This window comes from Mobula birostris, chromosome 7 (assembly GCF_030028105.1).
Source record: "Mobula birostris isolate sMobBir1 chromosome 7, sMobBir1.hap1, whole genome shotgun sequence".
Classification (NCBI taxonomy): Eukaryota; Metazoa; Chordata; class Chondrichthyes; order Myliobatiformes; family Myliobatidae; genus Mobula; species Mobula birostris.
Genome location: NC_092376.1, coordinates 116,473,931 through 116,501,556, shown reverse-complemented (window position 1 = coordinate 116,501,556; position 27,626 = coordinate 116,473,931). Strand labels below are relative to the sequence as shown.

General features: G+C 44.5%; 1 protein-coding gene across 3 annotated transcripts in view; it reads left to right on the top strand.

The window, feature by feature from the left end:
- Nucleotides 1-446: 446 nt before the first annotated feature.
- Nucleotides 447-27,626, top strand: part of LOC140200798 (hepatitis A virus cellular receptor 1 homolog) — a 37,356-nt gene continuing 10,176 nt past the window's right edge. For 2 of the 3 annotated variants that reach the window (XR_011886736.1, XM_072264411.1), the window contains exons 1-5: nt 447-540; nt 1,041-1,388; nt 13,358-13,441; nt 23,649-23,707; nt 26,607-26,715. Coding sequence is in view for 2 of the 3 variants with exons in the window: in XM_072264411.1 (XP_072120512.1) it covers nt 489-540; nt 1,041-1,388; nt 13,358-13,441; nt 23,649-23,707; nt 26,607-26,715 (652 nt within the window). In the remaining variant the exon portion in view is untranslated. Of the gene's footprint in view, nt 541-1,040; nt 1,389-13,357; nt 13,442-23,648; nt 23,708-26,368; nt 26,716-27,626 lie in introns of those variants that run through there. The other variant, XM_072264412.1, reaches the window with a different exon arrangement.

Here is a 27,626-nt window from a genome sequence, read left to right as displayed (position 1 = left end):
AGTTAAAACAGAAAATAGTGAAATCACCTTCTTTGATCTCTCGCTCACTCTCTACTTTCCCCTCCGTTCCCTTCACATTGAAACGTGACACAAAGTGACAGGACTCAACCGGACCAGCGACCCAGCAGTCCAAACAGCCAGTAGGACATTTGCCCACTTGCCCACTCGTGTTACTGATGGACATTTCAGACACGAACTTTTATCAATGTAGCGTCACAACTGTGATCGGAAGAACCGATTGATCCTTAAACCGGGAACTGAAAGCAATATTGAAGGAAATCCGTGCGCGTTTAGACTTTGATGGTAACGCCGGGCAAGAGCTGAGTGTTTGATAATATTTGCCTCATTTCTCCGGGGTGTCGGTGAACAATGCCCGTGTTCCTGTGGAAGGAACTCTTGTCCACGACAAGCCGGAAGCAACAGTTTAACTCGCAGCCACAGCATCTGCTGCAGCGACACAGAGAGCGACCGCCACAGTGTCCGGCGCGATGGCTGTTACTGGCGTTGTGGTTCATTTGTCAATAATGTTTCTTCTGTTGGGTACGTTTCGGAAAGCAGAAATTAAATTCACTTGTTCAATTATGTTGTTACAATTTCTTGGAATGCAGTAACTGAGGTGGAGCCGGTGTGTGAGTGAGGGGCCCTGGAGCGGATCAGCCTAGACACTGAGTGATGCCGGGTCTGCCGGGTTTGAAGACTGAGGGGTGAACTGATGAGGTGTGTGAATTGGAGGACTGATAAGTACTGGTCTGAATGGAACGTGGAACAATATCAAAGCACCTGATCACTGCGGTGAAGGTTTGGGAGCACAGTGGGTATGTGAGTGGGAAAATGAACGAGAGGTTGGATCTGTGAACAGAGGTGTCCGTTCGATGCCCACCGGGCATTTTGGGGATTTTCCATAATATTCCCCCGATGCCTCTCAGCAGGTAAAATGGATCAGTTTCTCAATGCTGGGACGGGTTTTCAAACTGTGGACAGACCCCCTTTTATCATCCCATTCAGCGCCATCTGTAACTTTCTTTCCTGGATTGTTTCAGGTCGAGTCGCCTTCGTCTCTGGGACAAACGTGCGAGGAGTCACGGGACAGTCGATCACACTGCCGTGCCGCTATTCTGTCGGAGAATATGCGAAAAGTGAGATGTGCTGGGGCCGGGGACCGTGTCCTTCTCGCGGCTGCGGACACGTGTTGATCGGAACAAATGGAGACAGAGTAACTTCTGTAACATCCCAGAGATATAGTCTTGGTGGTAAAATTGCGGCAGGAGATGTGTCGCCCACTATAAATGATCTACAGAGAGAAGATAGCGGCTGGTATTGCTGCCTTGTGGAGATTCCGGGACTGTTTAATGATCTGAAAACGAATTTGAATCTCCGGGTTTTGGACGGTAAGCAGATCAATACTACATGATTCTGTGTCAGAAATGACGGCATAGCGGTGTAGCTGCTAGGTAATTGCCTCACATCCCCTGAGAAGAAGGTTCGATCCCAAGCTCCTCTGCTTAGTGTGTGGAAATCATATGTCCTTCCTTGCTTCCTCAGGGTGTTCTGAGATCGCAAGAACAGGTTGGTAGATTAATCCCTCACTGTAAACTTCCTCTAGTGTAAAGTAAAGGCAGGACACTGTTTCCAGGGAGATATGGGGGATATATCTGTTGAAACTCTTGGGCAGATGATGTTCTCGATGGGCTGAACGGCCCTCTTCTGCTCCTGAGAGCATAAGAAATAACATAATCAATACTAATTTATTGTTTACTCTGTTGTATATCCAGTAGAATGGATAATGTGCAGGATGACAACGGCAGGACAGTACAGTGTGATATGGACAAAGAGTGCATTGTCTAAGATTCTGTGGAGAGGAATGTTTTGTGTGTTGCATCAGATATACAACACAAAACAATGGGTTTTGGGTGTCAATAACAGTGTTAATGCTGCTGTCATAGGACCATAACAAACAGAAGCAGGAGTTGTCCATTGGACATTCCTGGCCGTTCCACCATTCATTATCATTGTGGTTGATCATCTAGCTCAGCGCCATTTCCACCACTGTCCTGTATCTCTTGACTCCATGCCCAGATATCTATCGACCTGTGTTTTGAACAAATACAAAGAATGGGCATCTACAGCATAAAGCTTCACCACCACAAAAAGATCTTCTCATGTATGTCCTGGCTGGCCTTCCTTAAGTTCTAGGTTCCTCAATTAGGAAAGCACCTTCTTTGCATTTTGTTCTGCCAAGTCCTTGAAGGACTTGGCATATTTTGTTGAAGTTGAAGAGAGTACAGTTCAAGTCTACTCAATATCTCCTCATATAGAAACCCTACCAACCGTGAATCCTCTTTGATCTCTGCCTATGGCAAGTCCAACCTTTCTTAGCTGAGAGGTCAAAACTGTCCACATTATGTTCCATTTGTCATTTTCTTGCCCACTCACTGAGCTTGTCTATATAACCTTGCAGCCTCTTCATATCCTCTTCTGTGCTCCCAGTCCCATTTAGTTTTACACCATTGGTAAATCTCCAAATATATCCTTTGTTCCCTCATAAATTTCATTCCATCCCAGTCCTGAATGATGACTCCTTATTTTCAGATTATCCCTATTCTTGACAGGCAAAGCATCTCTTACACCTACCCTTTCAAACCCTCTCAGAATTTTATGCATTTCAATGAGCTCATCTCTCATTCTTCTGAGCTCTGCCTTCTCCTCAACACCTGGGTAAAGAACAATATCTATGTGCCTGTGAAACCTTTTTTCTGGGTGTCTATGGAAATGCAGCTCATCAGCCCCTCACTAACGAGCCACCAGATTCCACAGCGAGAAACCCATCATTCTCAGGCTTTGTATGTCTAGGGTGTATATGACTTTGCTCCCACCAAATCCCTGAGGTTGGGATGTTTCACCCACCCAAACCCTGGTTTATGAACATAGAAACATAGAAAACTTACAGCACAATACAGGCTCTACCGCCCACAGAGCTGTGCCGAACTTGTCCCTACCTTAGAACCACCTGGGCTTTACCCATAGCCCTCTATTAATCGCCATGTAACCATCCAGGAGTCTCTTAAAAGACCCTATCGTTTCCGCCTCCACCACCACCACCGGCAGCCACGCACTCACCACTCTCTGCGTAAAAAACTTACCCCTGACATCACCTCTGTACCTACTTCCAAGTACCTTAAAACTATGCCCTCTCATGTTAGCCAATTCAGCCCTGGTGAAAAGCCTCTGACTATCCATATGATCAATGCCTCTCATTATCTTGTACTCCTCTATCAGGTCACCTTTCATCCTCCATTGCTCCAATGAGAAAAGGCCGAGTTCATTCAATTTATTCTCATAAGGCATGCTCCCAAATCCAGGTAACATCCTTGTAAACATCCTCTGCACCCTTTCTATGGTTTCCACGTCCTTCCTGTAGTGAGGCAACCAGAACTGAGCACATTACTCCAAGCGGGGTCTGAACAGGGTCCTATATAGCCACAATATTACTTCTCGGCTCTTGAATTCAGTCCCACAATTGATGAAGGCCGATGCACCGCATGCCTTCTTAACCACAGAGTGAACCTGCGTAGCAGCTTTGAGTGTCCTATGGACCCCAAGATCCCTCTGATCCTCCACACTGCCAGGAGTTTTACCATTAATAATATATTCTGCCATCATATTTGACCTACCAAAATGAACCACCTCACATTTATCTGGGTTGAACTCCATCTGCCACTTCTCAGCCCAGTTTTGCATCCTATCAATGTCCGGTTGTAACCTCTGACAGCCCTCCACACTATCCACAACACTTCCAACCTTTATGTCATCAGCAAATTTACTAACCCAACCCTCCAATTCCTCATCCAGGTCATTTATAAAAATAACAAAGAGAAGGTGTCCCAGAACATATCTCTGAGGCACACCACTGGTCACCGGCCTCCATGCAGAATATGAACCATCTACAACTACACTTTGCCTTCCATGGGCAAGCCAGTTCTGGATCCACAAAACAATGTCCCCTAGGATCCCATGCCTCCTTACTTTCTCAATAAGCCTTGCATGGGGTACCTTATCAAATGCCTTGTTAAAATCCATATACACTACATCTACAGCTCTAGCTTCATCAATTTGCTTAGTCACATCCTCAAAAAATTCAGTCATGCTCGTAAGGCACGACCTGCCTTTGACAAAACCATACTGACTATTCCTAATCATATTATGCCTCTCCAAATGTATATTACTCCTGCCTACCAACCACTGAAGTAAGACTCACTGGCCTATAATTTCCTGGGATATCTCTACTCCCTTTCTTGAATAAGAGAACAGCATCTGCAACCCTCCAATCCTCCGGAGCCTCTCCCATCCTCATTGATGATGCAAAGATCATTGCCAGAGGCTCAGCAATCTCCTCCCTCGCTTCCCACAGTAGCCTGGGGTACATTCCGTCCGGTCCTGGAGACTTATCCAACTTGATGATTTCCAAAGCTTCCAGCACATCCTCTTTCCTAATATCTACATTCTCAAGCTTTTCAGTCCAATGCAAGTCATCCCTATAATCACCAAGATCCTTTTCCATAGTGAATACTGAAGCAAAGTATTCATTAAGTACCTTCGCTATTTCCTCCGGTTCCATACACACTTTTCCATTGTTACACTTGATTGGCCATATTCTCTCATGTTTTATCCTCTTGCTCTTCAAGGACTGCACAAAGCATCTTGTGGAATAGGAACGGCATCCTCTGCCATCTTTCCTCCTGTCTTCTCTCAGCTCCCGCCAAAAAAGACCTCTCCGCCCAGCGTTCTCCAGAACCCCCTTCCAATTCTACCATCCTGATTGGCTGACACCATGTTCCTAAGTTCAACAACAAAGCTTTTTATCTCAGCTCAAGCACAAACAAGCTGAAAGCAGAACTGCTAAATTGAAATACCACAGCAGTAAAAATCTTAAACACGAGGAAATCTGCAGATGCTGGAATTTCAAGCAACACACATAAAAGTTGCTAGTGAACGCAACAGGCCAGGCTGCACCTCTAGGAAAAGGTACAGTCAATGTTTCGGGCTGAGACCTTCGCCAGGACTAACTGAAGGAAGAGCTAGTAAGAGATTTGAAAGTGGGAGGGGGAGGGGGAGACCCGAAGTGATAGGAGAAGACAAGAGGGGGAGGGATGGAGCCAAGAGCTGGACAGGTGATTGGCTAAAGGGATATGAGAGGATCATGGGACAGGAGGCCTAGGGAGAAAGAAAAGGGGGAGGGGGGGGAAAGCCCAGAGGATGGGCAAGGGGTGTAGTGAGAGGGACAGAGGGAAATATCTTAACCAGGTTGTTACACCTAGAATCAATGTACGAACATTTGTTTCCTTTATTCAAGTTTTTTTTATTGTTTATCTTCTTATTGCCTTACTTATTTTTCAGTGACCATGTACACAGACACCTAGATAGTTTCAATGTTGATTCACTCACCATATAACAAAAATCTGTTTTTCTAATGTTCCTACTGAACTGGATCATGTCACATTTCAACACATTATATTCAATTCATCATGTGCTTGTCTGTTTAGCTAGATCTCTCTTTTCTGCTGATTTCTCTTTGCATTCTCTGTAAATCTCACACAGACAGGTGGGGATCCATCATTAAATCTTGGAAATGTTGTCCTTGAGCTAAGACATTGTTATGTTACAAACAGAAGAGGTTCCAGCCCCATGACAATGGAGACCAACGAATTGCAACTTCCCAATGCAAGGATAACTTCAACACGCACAAAATGCTGGAGGAACTCAGCAGGCCTGTCACAACCACGGATTCGGCAGCGCAGCAGATATGGCAATTGCACTTGTGAATATGCACGTGTCAGCTAATTATTTCATTGTGATTGTATTTAACTCCATACTTGTCATCGTAGTGCTTGTCGAGACTTGGACACAGCACAGCAATGCTTCGCTGCCTGCTTGCATTCGGCCTTGCCTGAGAAATTGGTCTGTTGAGTCAACTGACTCTGAAGACTAGCGGTTTTTGTTTAATATTTAGTTGTTCTTTTCAGCCGCAGTGTAGGCTTCATTTTCATTTGAGAGTTTTAGTTAATGGCCCTGTTTGGCTTGGCATTTATTGTTTTCTTTTCTCTTTAAAACTGTTAGCATTAATGTCTGAAGTATCGATCCACTTCATTGTCTCTCAATCCGCACTTGGGCTATGTCCGAACTGTTATTGACAAGGCCAGGCATCATCTATGGAAAAAATACAAAACTAATAGACCCTGATGATGGGTTTCGACCTAAAACCCTTTCCATAGATGCTGCCTGGCCTGTTGAGTTCCTCCAGCATTTTGTGTGTGTTGCTTGGATTCCAGCATCTTCAAATTTTCTCTTGTTTGTGAAAAGGATAACTTGTTTATTCTATCTCCATTTTCTATGTTAACCAATGCACAGTAATATATTAACCCCAATCCAATGTGTTCTTTTTGTGCCTAACAGTGGCAGCTTAAAGACCTTCCTCTAGTCAAAATACACAATATCCACCTGTTGTCCCTAACCTTTGCTATGTTGTATGAGCTTGATGTGAGTGAATAACAGTTTCTGACTCAGCATTGACCAACAGAAAAATAAGTTTAATATTTCTTATGTTACACAGACCAGCACAACAGTTCTGTTAACCAGAAGTAATTGCTGTATTGCATACCATGGATATGATGTTGCTTATTTACATCTCTGATATTAATGTCTTTTTATTTGGATAAACTGCACTGTCAGTAATAAAGGTTAACAAGTGTGCCTTGAAGTAGCTTTTAATGTAACTGTTTCTGTTTAGAACCTTAAGATTAGGTGATTAGGTGAAGATTAGATTTGTATAAGGACAGACTGGGAATGTTTGCAATTGAAGTCAAAGTAAGACAAGCATTTTATAAAGTGCCTAGAGTATCCAAGGCTAGAATCAAGAGGTAGCCGCCAATTAGCAGGTCAGGTCTGAGTCTTTAAAGACTGTATCAGCTATCAATATTCCAGAGAGTCGGAGTGTCCAAACCCTGGAAGCTGGTGCGGTCGGGTGCTTATCGTAACAATATCTGAACTGCCCTTTGACCACCCGGTATTCAGACAATTACTGTCCTTGTCCGGAAACTGCTTGCTTATCATTGTTTCTCATAAATCGAAGGCACAGCAATCTGAGAGAGGGTGAATATATATCTACAGCCTGAATCTGGGGCACTGAGCATCAGAATACACCCTGTGTGTTCACATAGCAGCTGAACATTCCGGTGTGGGTGAATTTTTTCTGGTGCAGTACATCTGAGATTGTCATGTGGAGCTCACAAGGTGTTTAAATAACATGGAGAGATTCATAAATGCTAATTGATTGACAAGTTGAACATATGGTGATGTATACTGAGGTCCATATTGGTCAGACTGACATCAGATCAGGCTTTGACATTGACTAATAATCCAATTTGTATTTTAGATTAGAAGTCACCTCATGACTATGTAGCTCCCAGAACTGGAATAAAAATATCCCAAGGTGTTATTTTCAATAACAAGATATTGTCTCCATTCCTGACCAATTATTATTCAAATTAAAAATCTGCAATTGTGACTATATCTATTTATCTTATCTGGTACTTTCCTCTTTCTGTTGAGAACACTCAGAAATCTGTAGTTGTCTGAGTGGAGAAGAACATATTGTGAGAACTAAATTTAACATTCCATTGTGGAAGAAGTACAAATGGTGATGGGAAGCAGAAATTGGGAAGATGTTGCATCACAGAAGCTGCATTGGTAGTTGTGAGAGATGGACTGTGTAGAGATGGAGGTGGTAGATTGAGCCTGGTACCTACAGAGAGGATGAACACCTGGAGAGATGAGAAAAATGTTAGGTCCAGTTGGCATCATATTGATGATGGGGAAAATGACCCAGGATGGACGTAGAAGCTGGTGGGGGGGAAGGTGAGGTCACTGTTCTTGCCGCTGATATGAGGGGAGGAATGAGAGAACAAGTGTGGGGAGCAGAACTGTTACAGTTACTGACAGTTGGCGAGAAATAAGCAGTAAGAATATTTGCAACTATTTTCCTCATCGCAGTTTCAAGCATTCAGGCTGGAACTGAAAATGAATACATATATTGAAAACAAATCGTGCACGGCGGGCACACTAATATCTGTGCTGGGTTGAAGCTGGCCCCCGAAGGCTGGCTCTCCTGTTGGTGCTTCTCGCTAGTGTTCATTCGGTGAAAGTCAAGCTGGATTGCGTTGGTTTGTGGCTGCACTAATGCATGATGAGGAACTGCTGCGTGCTTGTTCTTTTGGAAATGTGGCTCCACGACAATATCGCATGATCCATCAATCTACAGGCCATGACACTGACTTGGACTATATTATCTTTTTGTGACTGTATGCTTTTCTGAAATCATAACTACTGTATATGTCTTATACGTGCTGTGTGATGTGTGTGACTATTGGAACTGTGTTTTGCCACGTGGCTCTGGAGGAATGCTTCTTTATTTGGCTGTATATGTGTGCATAGTTGAATGACAATTGAATTTGAAACTGAAATACAACCACTGACACTGATACTAGCATGGAAAGAGGATTAGCTGATTGGCAGGAGAATAAGAGTGGGAATAATTGGGGCCTATTCTGCTTGGCTTCTTTCTTTCTTTCTCTATCTCTATCCCTTTCACAACCTCTCTCTCTCTATCTCTGTCTCCATCTCTAGCTCTCTATATATATCTCTCTCTATCTCTCTCTCTTACTGGCCTTGCCCATCTTTTCGATGTACTTTGTCAAAGTAGATGTGAGTACATCTTTGCAATAGTCATTGAGGCAGCTCACCCTGCTTTTCTTGGGCACTGGTATGATTATGAGGCAGGTGGAAACCTCTGACTGTAGCGGTGAGAAATTGAAGATGTCTTTGTACATTCCCGCCAGTTGATTGTCACAGATTTTCAGAGCCTGACCAGGTACGTCAGAGTGACCTGATCCCTTCTGAAAGCCTTTTGAAAGATGTACTGACATTGGCCGACAAGATGTTAGGAAGTGGAGGCCTCAGGGCCCTGTGCTTCTATCTTACTTACCGCACAGTACCCTTACCTCACCACCCTTTTCTTAAAGGGAAACTGCACTTGCCACCCCAATCTGCAGTCCAGAGTCTGCCAATTCTGAGGATCGATAGATTTTTTTACACACTTCAAAACAATGTTGCTTACTGAAGAACGCATGTCTGTGACTGTGTTTTTCAGCTGTAATAGTCCTAAGTGGAAACTTTTGATGATTCCCTTTGGAGCTTGCACTTTTCAGCACCATCCTGGAACATCTAAAACACCAACTTAGAACTCTGAAGGAGTGAAACATGATTAATGCAAAAGTAGAGAACTTGGAAAGGTGGTTATGGAAAGTGTTGCCATCATAAGAACACATAGCAAGGAACTGGAGAAGAGGATGGAATGTAATACTTATAGGAGAATTGTGGGAAAAGACATAGCAAAGATCACTAGGGACATTCATGGATTGTAGAGAGTAATGGTCAATCACTTATTTCTGAAAATGTAGCTGGAAAAGTCAAAGTCAAAAGATAATACCAGAGGTGGATCCCACAAAAAAGAGAGCTGAGTGGAAATTGTCAGCAAAACTGATGACATGTTTGACTTCCTTGTAAGAGTAAGAAAGAGGAAGTATACTACCAACTATTTACTGTAGAAAGAGGTAACGGATAGGTCCTGAATAGAACTGAAACAAGAACTGTCTCACATACTCTACCTAGTTTAGAACACATTGTGTTCTCATAGCAACTTCTTTAATTTGGAGGATGTAAAACGATTTTCTTGAAAAGTGAAAGGAAGTGAAGGGGGGGACAGATAAAAGGAAATTATGTCAATTAGCATGACTTCAGCAGTTGGGAGGATGCTAGAGTCCATTATTAAGGATGAGGTTTTGGAGTATTTGGAAGTGTGTGATAAAGTAGGCCAAGTCAGCATGGTTTCCTTCAGGGGAAATCTTGCCTGACAAATCTGTTGGGATTCTTTGAGGAAAATACATACAGGATAAAAGGAGAATCGGTGAATCGTTTAGTTGAATTTTCAGAAGTCCTTTGACAAGGTACCACTCATGAGGCTTTTTAACAAGATAAGAGCCCATGGTATTACAGGAAAGATACCAGCATGGAAAGAGGATTAGCTGATTGGCAGGAGAATAAGAATGGGAATAAATGGGGCCTATTCTGCTTGGCTTCTTTCTTTCTTTCTCTAGCTCTATCTGTCTCTATCCCTTCACTATCTCTCTCTCTCTCTATATCTCTCTCTCTCTACTTCTCTCTCTCTCTCTCTCTCTATATATATATATATCTATATCTCTCTATATATCTCCCTCGCATTCTGTCTCCATCTCTCTCTATATCTCTCAGCACAAATTTACTCCCAGCACAAATTGCTTTAACAGATCCAATAACAACTGTTTCCATATTGGAAATTCTATTTATTGTGGACTGCACATTGGCAGGTATATTAGAGATTCTGAAACAAGCACTATATGACTGTAGTTGAGAGATTTTAAACACAAACTAAATTGTTGACATTTGGCTGCCAAAGTTTGTTAAATTTTCTGTCACATTTTAACTATCAGGTACAGTATTTCATTTGCAATGACATGTTGATTCCAGTAACGTTTCCAATGACTTGAGCGGTGCAAATGCTTTTGTCATTGATCCTGATTTTAAACTTACTCAGAGTGACAGAGCTCCAAGTCATGTAACAAACCAGCAAGAAAGTTCTTTGTGATTGCCTGTGGCTTTTCAAATAATACTCCTCATTGTCCCATTTGTTGTTTATAGAAGTGAGAAACAATACACTGGCAATGGGAAAGAGAAATCCAGTGCAGAAGATCAACAACCTGTTGTAAATTGTCCAAGAGAATTGCAGCAGAAAGCGAGTCTGTGGGGAGGAAATGGTTTATTAATCTCACAAGTTTAGCAAAAGTTGGAATAGATGCATATGCAACATAGAATGCGCATTCCCTAACTGACCATCCAAGGATATTCAGCATTAGTATAGAAGAAACAGAAAATATTGTCTCAATCACAAGTTTTAGGCTAAAATCAATGTTTTAGGCTATTGAGACCATTTGATCTTTATCAGATTGTGTGACCAACTCCAGACATTGTAACATTTTAATCACAAATCACCCACAGTAGCTTTGTCTACAGCCATCTTAAAGAAAATGAAAAGTATCAGTCATCTTAAAGAAAATGAAAAGTATCTTAGCTTTGAAATGGAGAAAGTGTTGGAAAAGGTATAGAATCAGTAATCACTGGGACAAGTATGGATTGTTTAGAAACATCTGGTGTGGCTGTGTTAAAGGCTAATGGTGTCTAATTAATGTGACAGTTTTTGATGAGGTCAAATAATCACTGAGTATTTGATAATGTGCTACATTTGCAAATAGGAGTAGGTTAGGTGCACATCTTGGTTGGCATGAATGACATTGGCCTATTTCCATGCTATATTACTCTATACTCAATTATAGGATTTTCATCAAGATTAATATAATAAAATAGTTAATAAAAAATAAAAAACTGTAAATGACAGTAAGTATATATAAAAAAAATTAATTGAGTAGTGCAAACAGTGAGGAAAAAAATAGATCAAATTTTCAAAATATACAGATGGTGTAAAATTTCGCTGCATTGTGAATCATGAAGTAGACAATAATGGAGATCAGGAACTGGATGGAGGCATGGGAGATAGATGCTCAGAAGTGTGACGTGTTATATTTTGTGAGGAAAAGCAGATATAAACCAGATGGATCATATGAAAGTGAGAATAGTATGGAAATTGGTAACAAGCAACAAGAGACTTTCTACGGAAGATGGAATTTAATGCAGACAAGTATGAGGTTTTGCACTTAGGCAGGACCAATCTTACACAGTGACTGGTGAAGCAATGAGTATTGTGGTGGAACAAAAGGGATCTGCAAATACAGATCAGTAATTTGCTGAAAGTGCTGTCACGGGTAGATAGGGCAATAAAGAAAGCTTTTGCACATTGGCCTTCAAAAATCAATGTTATGTTGAAATTGCATAAGATGTTGGTGAGGCCTAATTTTGAGTATTGTGTGCAGTTTTGGTCACCTACCTACGGGAAAGATGTAAACAAGGTTGAAAGAGTGCAGAGAAAATTTACAAAGATGTTACTGTACCTGGAGGACCGGAGTTATAGGGAAGGATTGAACAGGTTTGGACTTTATTCCCTAGACTGTAGAAGATCAAGAGGAGATTTGATAGAGGTATACAACATTATGAGGGGTATAGATAGGGTTAATTCAAGCAGACTTTTTCACATGAGGTTGGCTGGGACATGGGTTAAATGTGAAAGGTTAAAAGTCTAAGGAGAACATGAGGGGAAACATCTTCACCCAGAGGACCGAGAGAGTGCGGAATGAGATGACAGTACAAGTGGTGCATGCAAGCTCAACTTCAACATTTAAGGGATCTTAGATGTTCCATGTTGGGGGAATAAGAGTCCGACAAGGTCATTGTGTCCAAGCACCACAAATTGTTTATCATGAAACACAGGCCCCCATCTATTGCTTTCTCCGAATCAGCAGTCCAGTCTATCCTGTGTATTGAGAAGTCATCGGGTCTTACCGATTTATCCCATACGTCTGAAGTAAGCCTTGTCCCTATGAAACAGAGAATGTGACAATTCCTCATTTCCCTCTGATACAGTAATCTTACCCTTAGGTCCTCAATCTTGTTCTCCATCGACTGTACATTTGCTAACAATATACTGTGTAGAGTAAATTTCATGCCCTGACATTTCACTCTAGCTTCGAGTCTTCCCCTCCTCCCTCTCTTCCAACCATGGCGATCTACCTTTGTCTGCTTAAAGGTGCCATACCTGCTTGCTTAAGAGTTAAGTCCGCTGAGTTCTTCAGAAGATCATGAAATCACTAATTCTTCAAAATGGTTCAAGATTATGTTAAAGGGAAATTACAGTCTGCAGATTGCTGAGAGTCATTCAGAAGAAGTATATTTTGAAGTTTTGTAAGCCACCCGTAGCACGTTGCCATTTTTCACTCATCCTCGCCAATAGAGTGTAAATAACTGGGTCCTCCGTAGAATTGTATTTGACCCAGCACTTACTGACTACCAATCCAAAGGCTATCTGTTTACTTCACTGTTTTATTTCTGTAACAAAAACATTCCTGTGTATCACCATAAATTCAATGTATTTTTTTTCTAATTGTGGAAATATGGAAGGCACTTTGAACCTGCATATCCACCACACTTACTGGTTCTCCAGATCTAACCCAGCCCTCATGTAGTTCTACGTGAGTTATTGATTGAGAAAAATGAATGAATTCACTAACATGAAAGTAAATTAACTTTTCTTCTGTTACAGAAACCAGCACAACATCTGTTTCAACCACAACTGAGTCGTTGTCTGCAGACCATGGAAATGACATTACTCCATCTACTTACCAGGGTCAGTCTGCATCTTCCAGGCGTTACAATTTATCTTCTAAACAATGACATTAATATTTTTTTTATTTGTGTAAACTGCACAATTTAGCTATCGATCTTCAAAGTGGACAAGGCCTTGAAATTGCTTTCAATTTAAATGTTCATGTGTAGAACATTAACAATTATGGTGGCTTTAATTTAGATAAAGTATTCAAAGGCCAGGTCTCTGTCGATCCCATGGTCCTTCATCTTCTAGATCAGCCTACTCTGAAGCACCTTGTCATTCACTTTACTGAAGTTGAAGTCAACAACATCCATTCTCATTAATTAACCTAACACCACCTCAAAAACCACAAATAGGGAAAACATTTCCTTCCCTTTCTAGAGAAGGGGCTAGACTTGACCTCTTCTTCAGAAATGAGGTGGGCAAGTGGTTGATTTGTTCAGTGGTGCAGGAGCACTTTGTGATCAGTGACCATAATTATATTAGCTTTTGATATGATTTGGTATAATGTCATAAACTGGGGTCAGGCTTATTCTGATGGCATCAGGCAAGAATTCTCAAAGGTTGATTTGTAGAAACTGCATGCAGGTAAGGGGACAGCAGGCAAGTAGGAGGCTCTTAACTGTGCGACAGGAAGACTTCAGCCCCAGCATGTTCCTGTTACAGTGATGTGCAAGGCTGGTGAAGTTAGAGAACCTGGTGATAGAGGATATGAAGATCTGGTCCAGAAAAAGATGGAGGCAAGTGATAGGTATAGGCAGCTTGCTTCAAGCAATTACACTATTGGATGTAGGAGAACACTTGGGAATGAAATTAGAAGGGGGCTACAAGATATCTCTGGCTGATAAAATAGAGGATATTATCAAAGATTCCATAAGTGTACTAAGAATGAAAAAGCAACTGGAGGAAGAATCATCCTCCCATGGATCACTGTGGTAATCTAAATTCTGAGTCATGGGAAATGGACGAGGTCTTCACTGGAATTGGTATATTTGTTGTCACATGTGTTTTTACAGTGAAATGCTTATTTTGCATACTGTTCATACAGATCAAATCATTAGGTAATGCAGGGTCACATTCCAGACCCTGAGGGAATATATACAGTCTTTTCTGTCAGTATTTATTGTGGAGATTGACATGGAAAGCTAATTGGAGCAAATCCAAGTTGCCTGTCAGGCAGGAGATGATACGTTTCATCACCAACCTCTCGAAGTACTTCATCACAGTGGATGTAAGTGCTGCTGGTTGTTAGCTATTCGGGCAGGTTACCACAATCTTCTGAGGCAACAATATAATTGAAGCCTGCTTGAAGCAGCTGCGTACCTCAGACTGTTCAAGCAAGAGTTTAAAGATACCCAGTCTGTTGATTAGCACAGGCAATTAGTACTTGGCCAGGTACCCCCTCTGGGTCCAATGCTTTTTGTGGGTTCACCCTCCCTCAGGACACTCTCACGTCTGCTTCAGAAACTGAAATCACAGGGTCATCGGGGGCTGTGGGAATTTGTGAAGTTTCCTCAATGCTTTGAGAGCCAAAGCAAGTATAGAAGGCATTGAGCTCATCTGGGAATGAAACCATGTTGTCATCTCTGATACCCGACAAAGGGCCTGGGCTGAAATGTCAACTGTTCGTGTATTTCCATTGATGCTGCCTGACCTGCTGCATTCCTCCAGCATTTTGTGTGCGTTGCTTTGTCACCTATGTCGCTTGGTTTCACTTTGTAAAATATAATAGCATTCAAGCCCTGCTGTAGCTGTCGAGCATCCCCCAGTGACTCATGCTTGTTCCAGATTGCCACTTCGCATGTGAGATGGCTTTCCAGAGATTGTAACTGTACACCTTGTATCTTGTTAGACTACCAGGCCTGAGTGACACTGATCTACAGTAGCCCTCAGCAGACTATGAATCTCAAAGTTCATCCAGCATGGTTGGGGAAAACTAAATGATTTAATGGGAACATGCCCATCTACAATTCTTTTAATAAACTCCATGACTACCATGGTGTATTCATTCAGATCTTTTGATGAGTCCTTGAACATGGCCCATCCACTGACTTGAAGCAATCCCATAGCCACAACTTTGCCTCCTGCAACCACCTCTTTGTTGTGCTCATCACTGGAGCTTTGATCTTGTTGCAAGGACGTGGCTGGGGACGAACCCAAGTGCAGGACACAGATGCTGAGTCAGAGTCATTAGGCGTAGCACCTCCGTGAACGGGGAGCCGGTATCCAGGAGACAATGGGAAGCTTAGAACTAACAGTTCTCAGGAATAGGAAACCAGGTTTACTCACAAGAATCGACCAATGAACTGGCGGCTTCTTGCTGTGATCACAGGGTTTTTATCCTGCCATTTGATGGGAAGCAGGTGCGTGTAGTTAGTGATACCTGGGAATGATTGGAATCTAAATGAGGTGATCGAGGCCCAAATCTTCAGACAAATGGCAAGGTTGGGGGGATTGCCAGACGGAACCATGACAGTATCCTCTCCCCCCCCCTCCCTTAATGGGAGCCTCCAGGCGATCCTCCCGGCCTGTCCGGATGGCCCCGATGAAAATCCTGGATGAGGGAAGGGTCTAGGATGAAGGAACGGGGGACCCAGGAACGCTCTTCTGGACCGTACCCATCCCAGTCCACCAGATATTGGAGACCTCTGCCCCGACGGCGCACACCTAGTAGTTGTCGGACGGTGTATGCCGGATGGTTGTCGATGATACGGGCGGGGGGGGGGGGGGGGGGAAATAGACTCGGCTGGGGGACACAGAGGGCTGATGGAAACTGGCTTTAACTGAGACACATGAAAGGTTGGGTGGATGCGCATGGATCTAGGCAGCTTTAGGCAGACCACTGTGGGATTGATTACCCTTCCAACCTTGAATGGTCCCAGGAAGCGAGGGGCGAGTTTTCTATGTCCGTTCTTGAGCGGGATGTCCTTGGAGGCCAGCCACACCATCTGCCCAGGCTGGTACTCCGGCGCCAGGATGCGGTGTCAGTGGGCTGTCTTATTTCGATTTGTTGATTTGAGTAGGGCCGTGCGCATCTCCTCCCAAATCTTAAGGCACCGATTGATATGGTCCTGAACCGACGGTACTGCAATCTCCTCTTGCGCGGGAAACAGCTGGGGTTGGTACCCAAGGGAGCACTCGAACGGAGACCTCCCAATGGCACAGCTCACCAGAGAGTTGTGGGCGTACTCAACCCACGGGAGGTGGTCGCTCCAGGTCGATGGGTTGTTTGCCGTTACGCAACAAAGCATTGCCTCCAGGTCTTGGTTTGCCCGTTCCGTCTGCCCGTTCGTCTGGGGGTGGAAGCCGGATGACAGGCTGGCCGATGCGCCCAAGGCTTGGCAGAAGGCCTTCCATACTTGCGAGACAAACTGGGGACCTCGATCGGAGACGATGTCCGCGGGGATTCCGTGGAGGCGGAAGACGTGGCGGACGAGGGGATCTGTGGTTTCCGGAGAGGAAGGGGGTTTAAGGAGGGCCACAAAGTGTACCGTCTTAGAGAATCGGTCTACCACGGTGAGGACTGTGGTGTTTCCTTGGGAAGGGGGTAGACTGGTGACGAAGTCTAAGGCGATGTGTGACCAGGGGCGACCAGGGACAGGTAGAGGACGAAGTAGCCCTACAGGTGGTCGATGAGAGACTTTTCCCCGGGCACAGATGAAACAAGCTGAGACACAAGAACCGGTGTCCCCCTCCATGGACGACCACCAAAAGTGCTTCCTCAGGAGAACCAGGGTCCGATCACTCCCGGGGTGGCAGGCGAACCGGGATGTGTGCCCCCATTGGAGAACCTGGGACCTGACAGAGGCGGGCACGTACAGGCGATCGCCGGATCCATTGCCCGGGTCGGGGTCGTCCCGCTGGGCTTCCTTTACTTCAGCCTCGATCTCCCAAGTGAGGGTGGCAACCATGCAGGAAGGTGGGAGGATAGTCTCGGGACTGGAGGTGTCATCCTTGGAGTCATGCTGGCGGGACAGCGCGTCCGGCTTCCCGTTCTTGGATCCTGGATGGTACGCGAGGGTAAACCTGAACCGTCCAAAAAAAAAAAAAAATACTGCCCAACGGGCCTGGCAAGAATTCAGGCGTTTGGCAGTCTGGATATATTCAAAGTTCTTATGGTCTGTCCAGACGATGAACGGTGTTCCGCCCCCTCCAACCAGTGTCTCCATTTTTCCAACGCCAGTTTGACTGCCAGTAGCTCCCGGTTCCCCATGTCGTAATTTCGTTCAGCGGGAGACAGTCGGCGAGAGAAGGCGGCACAGGGATGTAGTTTCTGATCCGGGCCCGAACGTTGGGTCAGTACCGCTCCCATCCCGGAGTCGGAGGCGTCAACCTCCACAATGAATTGACAGGAGGGGTCCGATTGAATCAGAACGGGAGCAGACATGAAGCACCTCTTTAGTTCCGCGAATACTGAGTCCGCCTCGGAGGTCCAGAGGAAAGGTGTGGCAGCTGAGGTAAGTCGGGTCAGAGGAGCCGCCACCTGACTGTAGTTTCTGATGAACCGGCGATAGAAGTTCGCAAACCCCAGGAACCGTTGGAGTTGCTTGCGGTCTGTGGGTTTGGGCCACTCCGTCACCGCTCGGATCTTATCGGGATCAGCTCTCACCTGTCGGCTCTCGAAGATATAACCTAGGAAGCTGACTGAGGGGACGTGGAATTCACACTTCTCTGCCTTTACGAATAACTTATTCTCCCCCCAGTCTCTGCAGGACTTGACGGCATGAAGAACGTGTTGCTGGGGACTGCTGGAAAAGATTAGGATGTCACCCAAATAGACAAACACAAAGCGGTTAATAAAGTCTCTTAGTACATCGTTAATCAAGGCTTGAAAGACTGCAGAGGCATTGGAGAGGCCAAAAGGCATGACCAAGTACTCGAAGTGGCCTAAAGGGGTATTGAATGCCGTCTTCCACTCGTCCCCCTCCCTTATTCGGACCAGATGGTAGGCGTTTCGTAGGTCCAACTTCGAGAAGATGGCGGCTCCGTGAAGAGGTTCGAATGCCGAACTTATCAGAGGCAGTGGGTACTTGTTCTTTGTGGTTATTTGATTTAGGCCTCGGTAGTCGATGCAGGGACGTAGGGAACCATCCTTCTTCCCCACGAAGAAGAACCCTGCGCCCACCGGGGAGGTGGAGGATCGGATGATGCCCGCCGCGAGAGATTCACTGATGTAACCCTCCATTGCTTCCCTCTCTAGCCGGGACAAGTTATACAGCCGACTGGTGGGCAGAGGAGCTCCGGGAAGGTGGTCGATAGCACAATCATATGGTCAGTGTGGAGGCAGGGAAAGGGCGCGTTGTTTACTGAACACGTGTCCAGGTTGTGGTACTCCACTGGAACCCAAGACAAGTCAGGGGGTTCAACTACAGGTGAGGTCGAGGTGGTTTTCACAGGAGAAAGGGCCGACTGCAGACAGGTGGCGTGACGAAACGGACTCCAGCTGGCTATGCTCCGGGTGGACCAATCAATGCTGGGGTTGTGGCGGCTCGACCATGGATACCCCAGAACTATTGGGGCTTGAGTGGAGGAGATCAAGTTAAATTGTACCTGTTCCCGATGGTTCCCCGAGAGAATCAAAGACAGCGGTGGGGAACAGTGAGTGATTCAGGCCAGTGATTCAGGCCAGAGGTCTTCCGTCCAGTGCCCGGGCTTCCAGAGGGGTAGTCAACGGCTCTCAAGGAATTCCGGCCTGGTTTGCTATATCTTCATCCAACAGATTCCCCTCAGCACCGGAGTCTATCAAGGCAGACAAGGACAGGGACTGTTGGTTGTAGCTTACAGTGGCTTGGACTTGCATCCGGAATTGGGGGACAGAAGGGAATGTGGTCTGACTCACCAGGGTCCCCCTTTCTACTGGTGAGCCCTCCCTTTTGGCCGAAGGGAACAGGTGGCACGAAAATGGCCAGACTGACCGCAATAGAAACAATTCCCTGCTCTTAATCGCCGGAGCCGCTCGAAGGGAGGAAGACGGCTCCGTCCCAGCTGCACTGGTTTCTCTCCCGGGGCGGAGGAAACGGCCGGGCCAGATGCTATTCTAGGAGTGGGAGGAGTAGAGAGGTTAGGGCTGGGAGTAGATGGTAAAGCATGCCGTGGGGTGGCAAAAGGACGACCGGTTCTCTCCCTCTGTCGTTCTCGGAGTCGGTTGTCCAGCCTGGTGGCTAGGGAGAGCAATGAATCCAGGCTGTTAGTGTCATCCCTAGCCACCAACTCGTCGTTTACCTTGTCACAGAGGCCTTGCCAGAATACCTCCTGGAGTGCCTCATCATTCCAGCCCGAGTCGGCCGCTAGCGTCCGGAGCTCCACGGAGTATTCTGCAACAAACACTACGTAAGCCTTGATGGAGGGTGAGTAGCCGCTTAGCGGCATCTTTACCGCAGACAGGATGGCCAAAAATCTTCCTTATTTCTGAGATGAAGGTGGGGAAGGAAGAGCAGGTCTCTAGCTGATTATCCCAAATCGCGGTGGCCCACGCTAAGGCATTTCCTCGTAACTACCCCATAATGTAAGCTATTTTAGATCTGTCCGTGGCGTACGTGGATGGCTGTTGCTCAAACACTAGGGAACATTGTAGCAGAAAAGCCCAGCACTTCCCCAGATCTCTGGCGTAGGGTTCTAGTTCAGGGACGCGTGGCTCCCTTAGCGGACGTGTGGTTGACGCCTTGGGCGTCGCCACCACAGATTGTCTGGGCTGGTCAGACGGAATTCCCGCAGTCGACGGGGTAAGATGGGTGGATACTCGGTCGACCTGTTCACTGACCTTTCTTACGTCTACTGACAGGCAACGGAGGTTTTCCATGACTTCCCGGAGCAGCTGATCGTGCAAGCCCAATACAGAGCCCTGCCTGGCGAGGGCTTGTTGCAGAGGATTGTGTCCGCTGGGTTCATGTTAGCCAGCCCGTTCTGTCGCAAGGACGTGGCTGGGGACAAACCCAACTGCAGGACGCAGATACTGAGGCAGAGTCGTTAGGCATAGCACCTCCGCGAACGGGGAGCCGATATCCAGGAGACGATGCAAAGCTTAAAACTAACAGTTCTCAGAAATAGGAAACAAGGTTTACTCTCACAAGAGTCGACTAACGAATTGGCAGCTTCTTGCTGTGATCACAGGGTTTTTATCCTGCCGTTTGATGGGAAGCAGGTGCATGTAGTTAGCGATACCTGGGAATGACTGGAATCAAAATGAGGTGATCGAGGCCCAAATCTTGAGGCAAATGGCAAGATGGGGGATTGCCAGACGGGACCATGACAGATCTTTATAATCTGTCTGTATGCAGGTAGGAGAAGGACAACCAAGTAATCAGATTTCTCAAAATGTGGTCTAGGCATGGAACAGCAGGCTTTCCGAATCGAGGTGTAGCAGTGGTTGGGACCCCTGGTACTGCAGGTTAAATGCTGACGATAACTGGGCAGAGATTTCTTCAAATAAACCTGATTGAAATTCCGGACGACGATTCGGGTGGACAATTTCTTGTTTGGTGATGGCAGCAGTTAATATCTCAAATGCCTGGTGAATGTCTGCTTTTGGTGACAGATTAGCACTGAAATGGCACCACAAGGAGTCAACTGTATCGAGTCTGCTATGGAAAGGCAGGGACTGAAAAAGCTGATTGCCACCACCTGCCTGAGGACAAATTTGAGAAGGGGGGGGGAGGTGTAAGCAGCTAACATCCCAGTGAATAGGTAGAAATTTTCTATAGCATTCCTCAGATCCTGCCCTGCTGGTAATTCGATCAGTTTCTCAGTGTAGGGACAACATTTCAGACTGTGGTTGCGCTCCCTCTTCTCATGCCAGACAGTGTTATCTGTAACACTGGCTTGTTACTGGTTAGAACGAATAGAGACAGTGTAACTTCTGTGACATCCCAAGGATATCATCTTGGTGGTAGAATTGGGATGGAGATGTATCACACACTACAAGTGATCTACAGAGAGGAGTTAGTGGCTGGTATTGCTGCCGTGTGGAGATTCTTGGACTGTTTAATGATCAGAAAATGAACTTGAATCTTCTGGTTTTGGACAGCAAGCAGCTCAATATTCCATGTTTCTGTCTCATCAATGGTGGTGCAGCAGTGTAGCTGTTTCTGTAACTGTCCTACAGATCCTATGACCCAGGTTCAACCCTGAGCTCCGATGCTCCATATGAGAAGGTCACTTCGGTTCCCCAAGTGCTCGAGTTTCCTTCATTTACATGGGGAACATTTGTTTGGAGAGATTATATTGCTTTGATTGAATGAATAGTGCTCTTCTGCCTGCTGAAAACATATGAAGTAACATAAGGAATATTGATTCTGTCTTTGTTGTTAATTGATGTACATGTAGTATGGATAATGCGCTGGGTGAAAGTGGCAGGATGCTACAATATAAAATGTACAATGTAATAGTGATCCCTGTAGTACCCATGAGTTACCATGATAACATCAATGGCTCGTTAAGGACAGAATGCCTTTTCACAAGGACTTGACTCTAATCCTCACCTTGGAACATTCTCATTACTTATTTCAATCTCTTCTTGGGGAAAAGCACTGAACTCAGAAGTAGAGGGTGTAACAGACTCCTTGACTTACTGGTAATATCTGACCAAAGTAGTGGAATGCAGAAGCCTAAGGGAAATTGATTCCCCAGGAATTATGTATAGGGAGATAGGAAAAAGGCTGAAGAGCAGGACCTCCAAGGCAATAATTTCTGAATTAATCCCTGTTTCACCTGCTAGTTAGAGCAAGAATAGGATGATAGTACAGATGAATGAATGGCTATGGAACTAGTGCAGGGGCAGGGTTTCAGGTTCTTGGATCATTGGAACCTCTTCGGGACCAGGGGTGACCTGAACATAAAGGATTGGATGCACCTAAAGTGGAGGAGAACCAATTTCTTGGCCAGGAGGTTTGCCAGTGCTACTCAGGATGGCTTAAATTAGTTTGGCCAGGGATTGGAACCGGAACACCAGGTCAGAAAGTGGAGGGATGCAGAGGAAGGTAGATGCCAGGGCCAGTAAACACAGGCAGGAGAAAAGTAATAGGCAGATGCAACAGATAGTTTGAAGTGTGTGTAATTTAATGCTAGGAGTATTATGGATAAAGATGATGAACTGGAGCATGGATCAATACATGGAATTATGATGTTCTGGCCATTGCAGAGACTTTGTTGAGAGAAGGATAGGAATATGTGCCTAATTTATTTGTTTTGCCACTACATTGTGGGTTGAGGGGGTTATAAGAATCACCCTTTGCAACAATGATCAGAAAGAATCTCTATTTACCTACAAGTAACCTTTATTGTCTAAACTAAAAAGCATGTGGGTTCACTACCTAACTACTTGTCTGCACACCCACCAGAATTCCCAGAGCCTCCATGAACAGTCAGTGAAGGGAAAAGGTACTACCAGCGAAAAGAGTCTATGCTGGCCAGGCATTCCTCATGGTCCTGGTCTCCACATGTCCGTGGGATCCGCCTCATCCACGATGGTTGATGTCTGGTTGCTGAAGAGTTATCGCTGTAACGTATTTGAAGCTCCTGACTTTTATAGTGTACCTGATCAGTTGAACTGGTGGATCTCCATCCACTGGCTCAAGGTCACCTGGCCCACCTGGGTCACCTTCTTACTGGTTCTAGTCCAGGGTTATAACCAACATTGTTTCATGTTTTTGTCCACCCCTGCCCTATGTGTTTGTGTCTTTCAACTCTGACTGGTCTAAACCAGTTAAACTAGGTTACCCAAACACTAAGACTAATGAGATTACAAATAACTTCTCTAGTAAATCTACCACTTTACATAATAAATAGCTACTCATCTGAGAATGGTCTCAGGTTAAGCAGGTCATTGGCTGAAGCTCCTTGTGTTCACATTCAATTGATCTGATTAAATTACCATAGAGCAAGAATCAGTTCAGAGTTCACAAATTGGGGGGCGGGGAACAATGACAATTGGTTTGTCAACTTCCCCTGTCCTTGTTTCATTCAAATCCACTAATTTGTAGGCGGTAGTTTCTTCTGCCAGTAGTAGGCATGAGGATTTAGTTTAGTTAGCCATTTTATTACTAATTTATTTGGATTGGGACTACATTATGAGTTGAAGAGCCTGCTTATGTGCTGTACTGTTCTATGTTCTGAAACATGGGTCTGGAAGTTTTGGCAAATTATCTCAATATCTGGGTAAGACTGTTTTACACTCAACACCATCTTGTTCTGTTTTCTGCACATTTCATTCTTACAACTGTCATTACAGGTCTTACAACCTCTTTGTCTACATCTCCCAGACAGTCCAGTTCAACTCCACATTTACCTGTGAGTAAATACCTTTTTATCCAGAAGATAAGTGTAATTAATCATAAAATTTCACTGAGATGACAAGGTTATCTCCTTCTGCTCAGCTTGTTCCAGAGTTGTATTGTACATGCATACTTTGACAATGAAATAACCTTTGGAATGTCAGAACTTTAACATACACATAGACATCCGTTGGTCTCGTGAGACCATGGATTTTCCAGGGCACAGGCCTGGGCAAGGTTGTATGGAAGACCAGCAGTTGCCCATGCCGCAAGTCTCTGCTCTCCACGCCACCGATGTTATCTAAAGGAAGGGCACCTGGGCCGATACAGCTTGGCTCCGGTGTCATCGCAGAGCAATGTGTGGTTAAGTGCCTTGTTCAAGGACACAACACGCTGCCTCAGCTGAGGCTCAAACTAGCGACCTTCAGATCACTAGACCCACACCTTAACCACTTGGCCACACGCCAACACTTTTCATAGAAAAAGTTAAATAATTGAAGAGATTGTTCTGAAGTGAAAGCAGAACTCTGTTTGGGTCATGGTGAAGGGAGGGGAGACCATAAGACTATAACAAGAGGAGGAGGACAGGAGCAGAATTAGAATTTGGCCCCTCAAGTCTGCAGCCTCTTGCACTCTTACTAATCAAGAATATATCAACCTCCACTTTAAATGTGTGTGTGTGTGTGTGTATATATACACACACACAACATCTGACAATGAATTCCACAGATTCACCACCCTACTGCTAAAAATATTCCCACTAATCTCTATTCTAAAGGGATGTCCTTTTTATTCTGCTGTTGTGCCTTCTGCTCCAAAACTCTCTCACTACTGGAAACATCCTCTCCATTTCCACTCTATTCAGGCCTTTCAATATTCAGTGGGTTTTAATGAGATCCCAACTTATTCTCCTAAACGTGCAGCAATTACAGATCCAGAGCCATCAAACATTCCTCATACATCAAGCTTTGCATTCCCGGGTCATTCTCATAAACCTCCTCTGGACTCTCTCGAATGCCAACACATATTTCCTTAGATATGAGGCCCAAAAGTGCCAAAAAGATCCAAATATGTTGACAAACACCTTATCAAGCCTCAGTATTACATCCTTGCTTTATATTCCAGATCACTCCAAGTAATTGCTCACATTGTATTTCTTCCCTCATCACTAACTCAAACTGAAAGCTAAAATCTATGGAATCCTACATTAGGACTCTCATGTCTCTTTGAGCCCAACACTTCCAGTCAAGATGATGCCAGCAAACAACGGTTCCTCAGGCAACATCTTCCAGGTAGCCAATCTCTTCAATTATTTAACTTTTTCCACAAAAAAGTAGAACTTTCAAAGTTCTGGCATTCCAAAGGTTATTTTATTGTCAAAGTATACATGTACAATACAACTCTGATATTCGTCTTCTCCAGATAGCCACAAAATACAGAAAAACCATGGGTGTTGTTGAAAGAAAAGACATCAAGCTCTCTCAACCCCTTGTTTCTGTCTTGATGGTTTTGGAGACTGTTAGAGCCTGTGATGTGCTGTTTGGAGCTCGATCAGGTGATCTGGCATGTTGCAATCCTCAAATAGTACCATGAGGACAGGTTGCCTCGTGCAGGAGATCAGAGAGGGGCCATAATCAACTCCATTTTGAAGCATTGAGGAAGATTGAAGTATCATGGTGAATGTGGAGGAGGTCAGTGGTTGCTCTCCATGGAGGCCATGGATTAAGGATGGTTGGTAGCCAGCATTTGGAAAGCCTCAGATCAGCAGTGCAGTGGTCAGAAGGTCACAGGTCAGTGGCGCGGTAGTCACTATACATGGAAGGATCGAGTTCAAGCAGTGGCTTTCACGGTTCTAGTGGGAGGATATGCTCGAAATTCTGAGATCTATGGGATTACTGGACAGTAATTTGTTTTGCACTCCTTCAGGTTTTTATGTTTTCTTGCTTCTTGCTGATTGGCTGGTTAGGGTTCTGGGTGGACAATGTGTTGGTTTTTGTATGAGGGAGGGGTTGGGGATTTGGGATCTGCTGTTCTTGTTGCTTTTTCAGTGTGGGCGACGTTTCTTTGTGTGTTTGAGGGGCTTAGGGGTTTGGTGCTGTTGTTGCTGTTTATTTTTGCAGGGGGGGGATTTGGTGGTGTGATGTTATTGTCAAGTTTTTCTACATTGCATGGCTATCTGGAAAAGACCAATATCAGAGTTGTATTGTACATGAATACTCTGACAATAAAATGAACCTTCAGAATGCCAGTAGTAACTGGCAGCCAGCTAGAAAAGAGCCTTTTACGCCTATGCATTTGTGTGCGTAATCAGTGAGTTTTCACCTGGGCTCAGTGCAAGATTTAACCTGGGAAATAATTCATCTTTCTCACAGCTTTTACATCCTTGGAACATTCTCCATGATATTGACCTGCACAACTGGCACTTCCCACTAATTCCTGAGCATTCGTCCAGCAGATCTGCTCTTCTGCAGATAATTTATGTTGATCATCTCTAAAAGGCTTCTGATTGATTCCATTACATTTCAGAACTTATTACTGCTCCAGCTGTCTCACGTTCTCTTATTTGTCAACATTTCACAGCAGAAATAGAAAATGAAGATCAGTTCTTCCAGCCCTACCATAGTGAACAGTTCACTATTGCCTTCTCCTAATGGCTCATTTCCATCTCTTTTTACAGCCCTGTGTGACCACAGCCAATCTGAGGAGGATCCTAGCCAGGATAAATCCATACAAAGCTGCCGGGTGCTGAGGGATTCAGCTAAACGTACATCTTAATGGATATCTTTAATACGTCTTAACAACACTCCACACTGTGCATGCAGACTTTAAGGAAGCCATATCGGCATTATACAGTGCTTGCAATTCGCTCATTTTAAATTGAAAGCTGAGAAAATAGGTCTTGTTCTCTGTTTCAGGTTCCTGGTGAGCGTGTAAACAACCTGATTTTTCTGCTTTGCTGGACCGCTCGTGTCTCAGTTTTTGTCTCTTTTCTTTCCATCACCGTGCTGCTTTGCAAGTGGAAACGTAAGTGACAAATTAATATTTAATATTCAAAACATTTTGTTAAGAAAATTATGTAAAGTTGCTCTTCACATGTGATGATGATATTTATTTGAAGTAAAATACTTTATTTGAGAAATGTAATTACAAAGGTTAGATATGTGACTCTCATGTTTCCTTCAGTGTAGATAAGACCAGGGCTCTACTCAATAAAGTACTCCCGGTATCTGTGTGAAACTTGTAAACAGCTTATTCCCATTTGCTTTATTCTCTGGTCATAATGTATAGTTGTCCTGCTACACACATTTGTCTCCTCTCTGTCCACCTGTGTTCACACTTTTAGGGAACTATGAACTTGCACCCTCAAGTTTCACTCTTCAGTCACAGTTCCCAGAGACACGGAATGGTTTACCAATCATCCCATCCACATTTCCTTCCAATTCATTAATATGCATGGCAAACACAACAGAACAGACAAGAAAGTGAAAGCATTGATCAATCATTGTGGGCAAAAGAGATCTGAAAAATGAAAGAGTGTCATTCTATTTACAACTCTTTGAAGAGAGAGGATCTGAACCAATGCATCTCCCCATGCATCTAACCATCCACCATCTCCTGACTGGACTGGTACACTTTCAGACAATCTTAGAGAATCTGAAGCCACCTCCTTTCCCCCAGACACTGAGACCCATCTCACATCTCCAACATTCATTCTTCAATGATAATTGACTACAGTGTTGTTTCATACAACCGTGGCTGACAAGGGAAGTCAAAGCAAATGTAAAGCAAAAGAGCGGGCAACAAAGCAAAAAATAGTGAGAAGACAGAGGACTGGGAAGCTTTTAAAACCCTTCAGAGAGCAACTAAAAGAATCAGCAGGAGGGAAAAGATAAAATATGAAAGCAAGATGGCAAACAATATCAAAGTGGATAGTA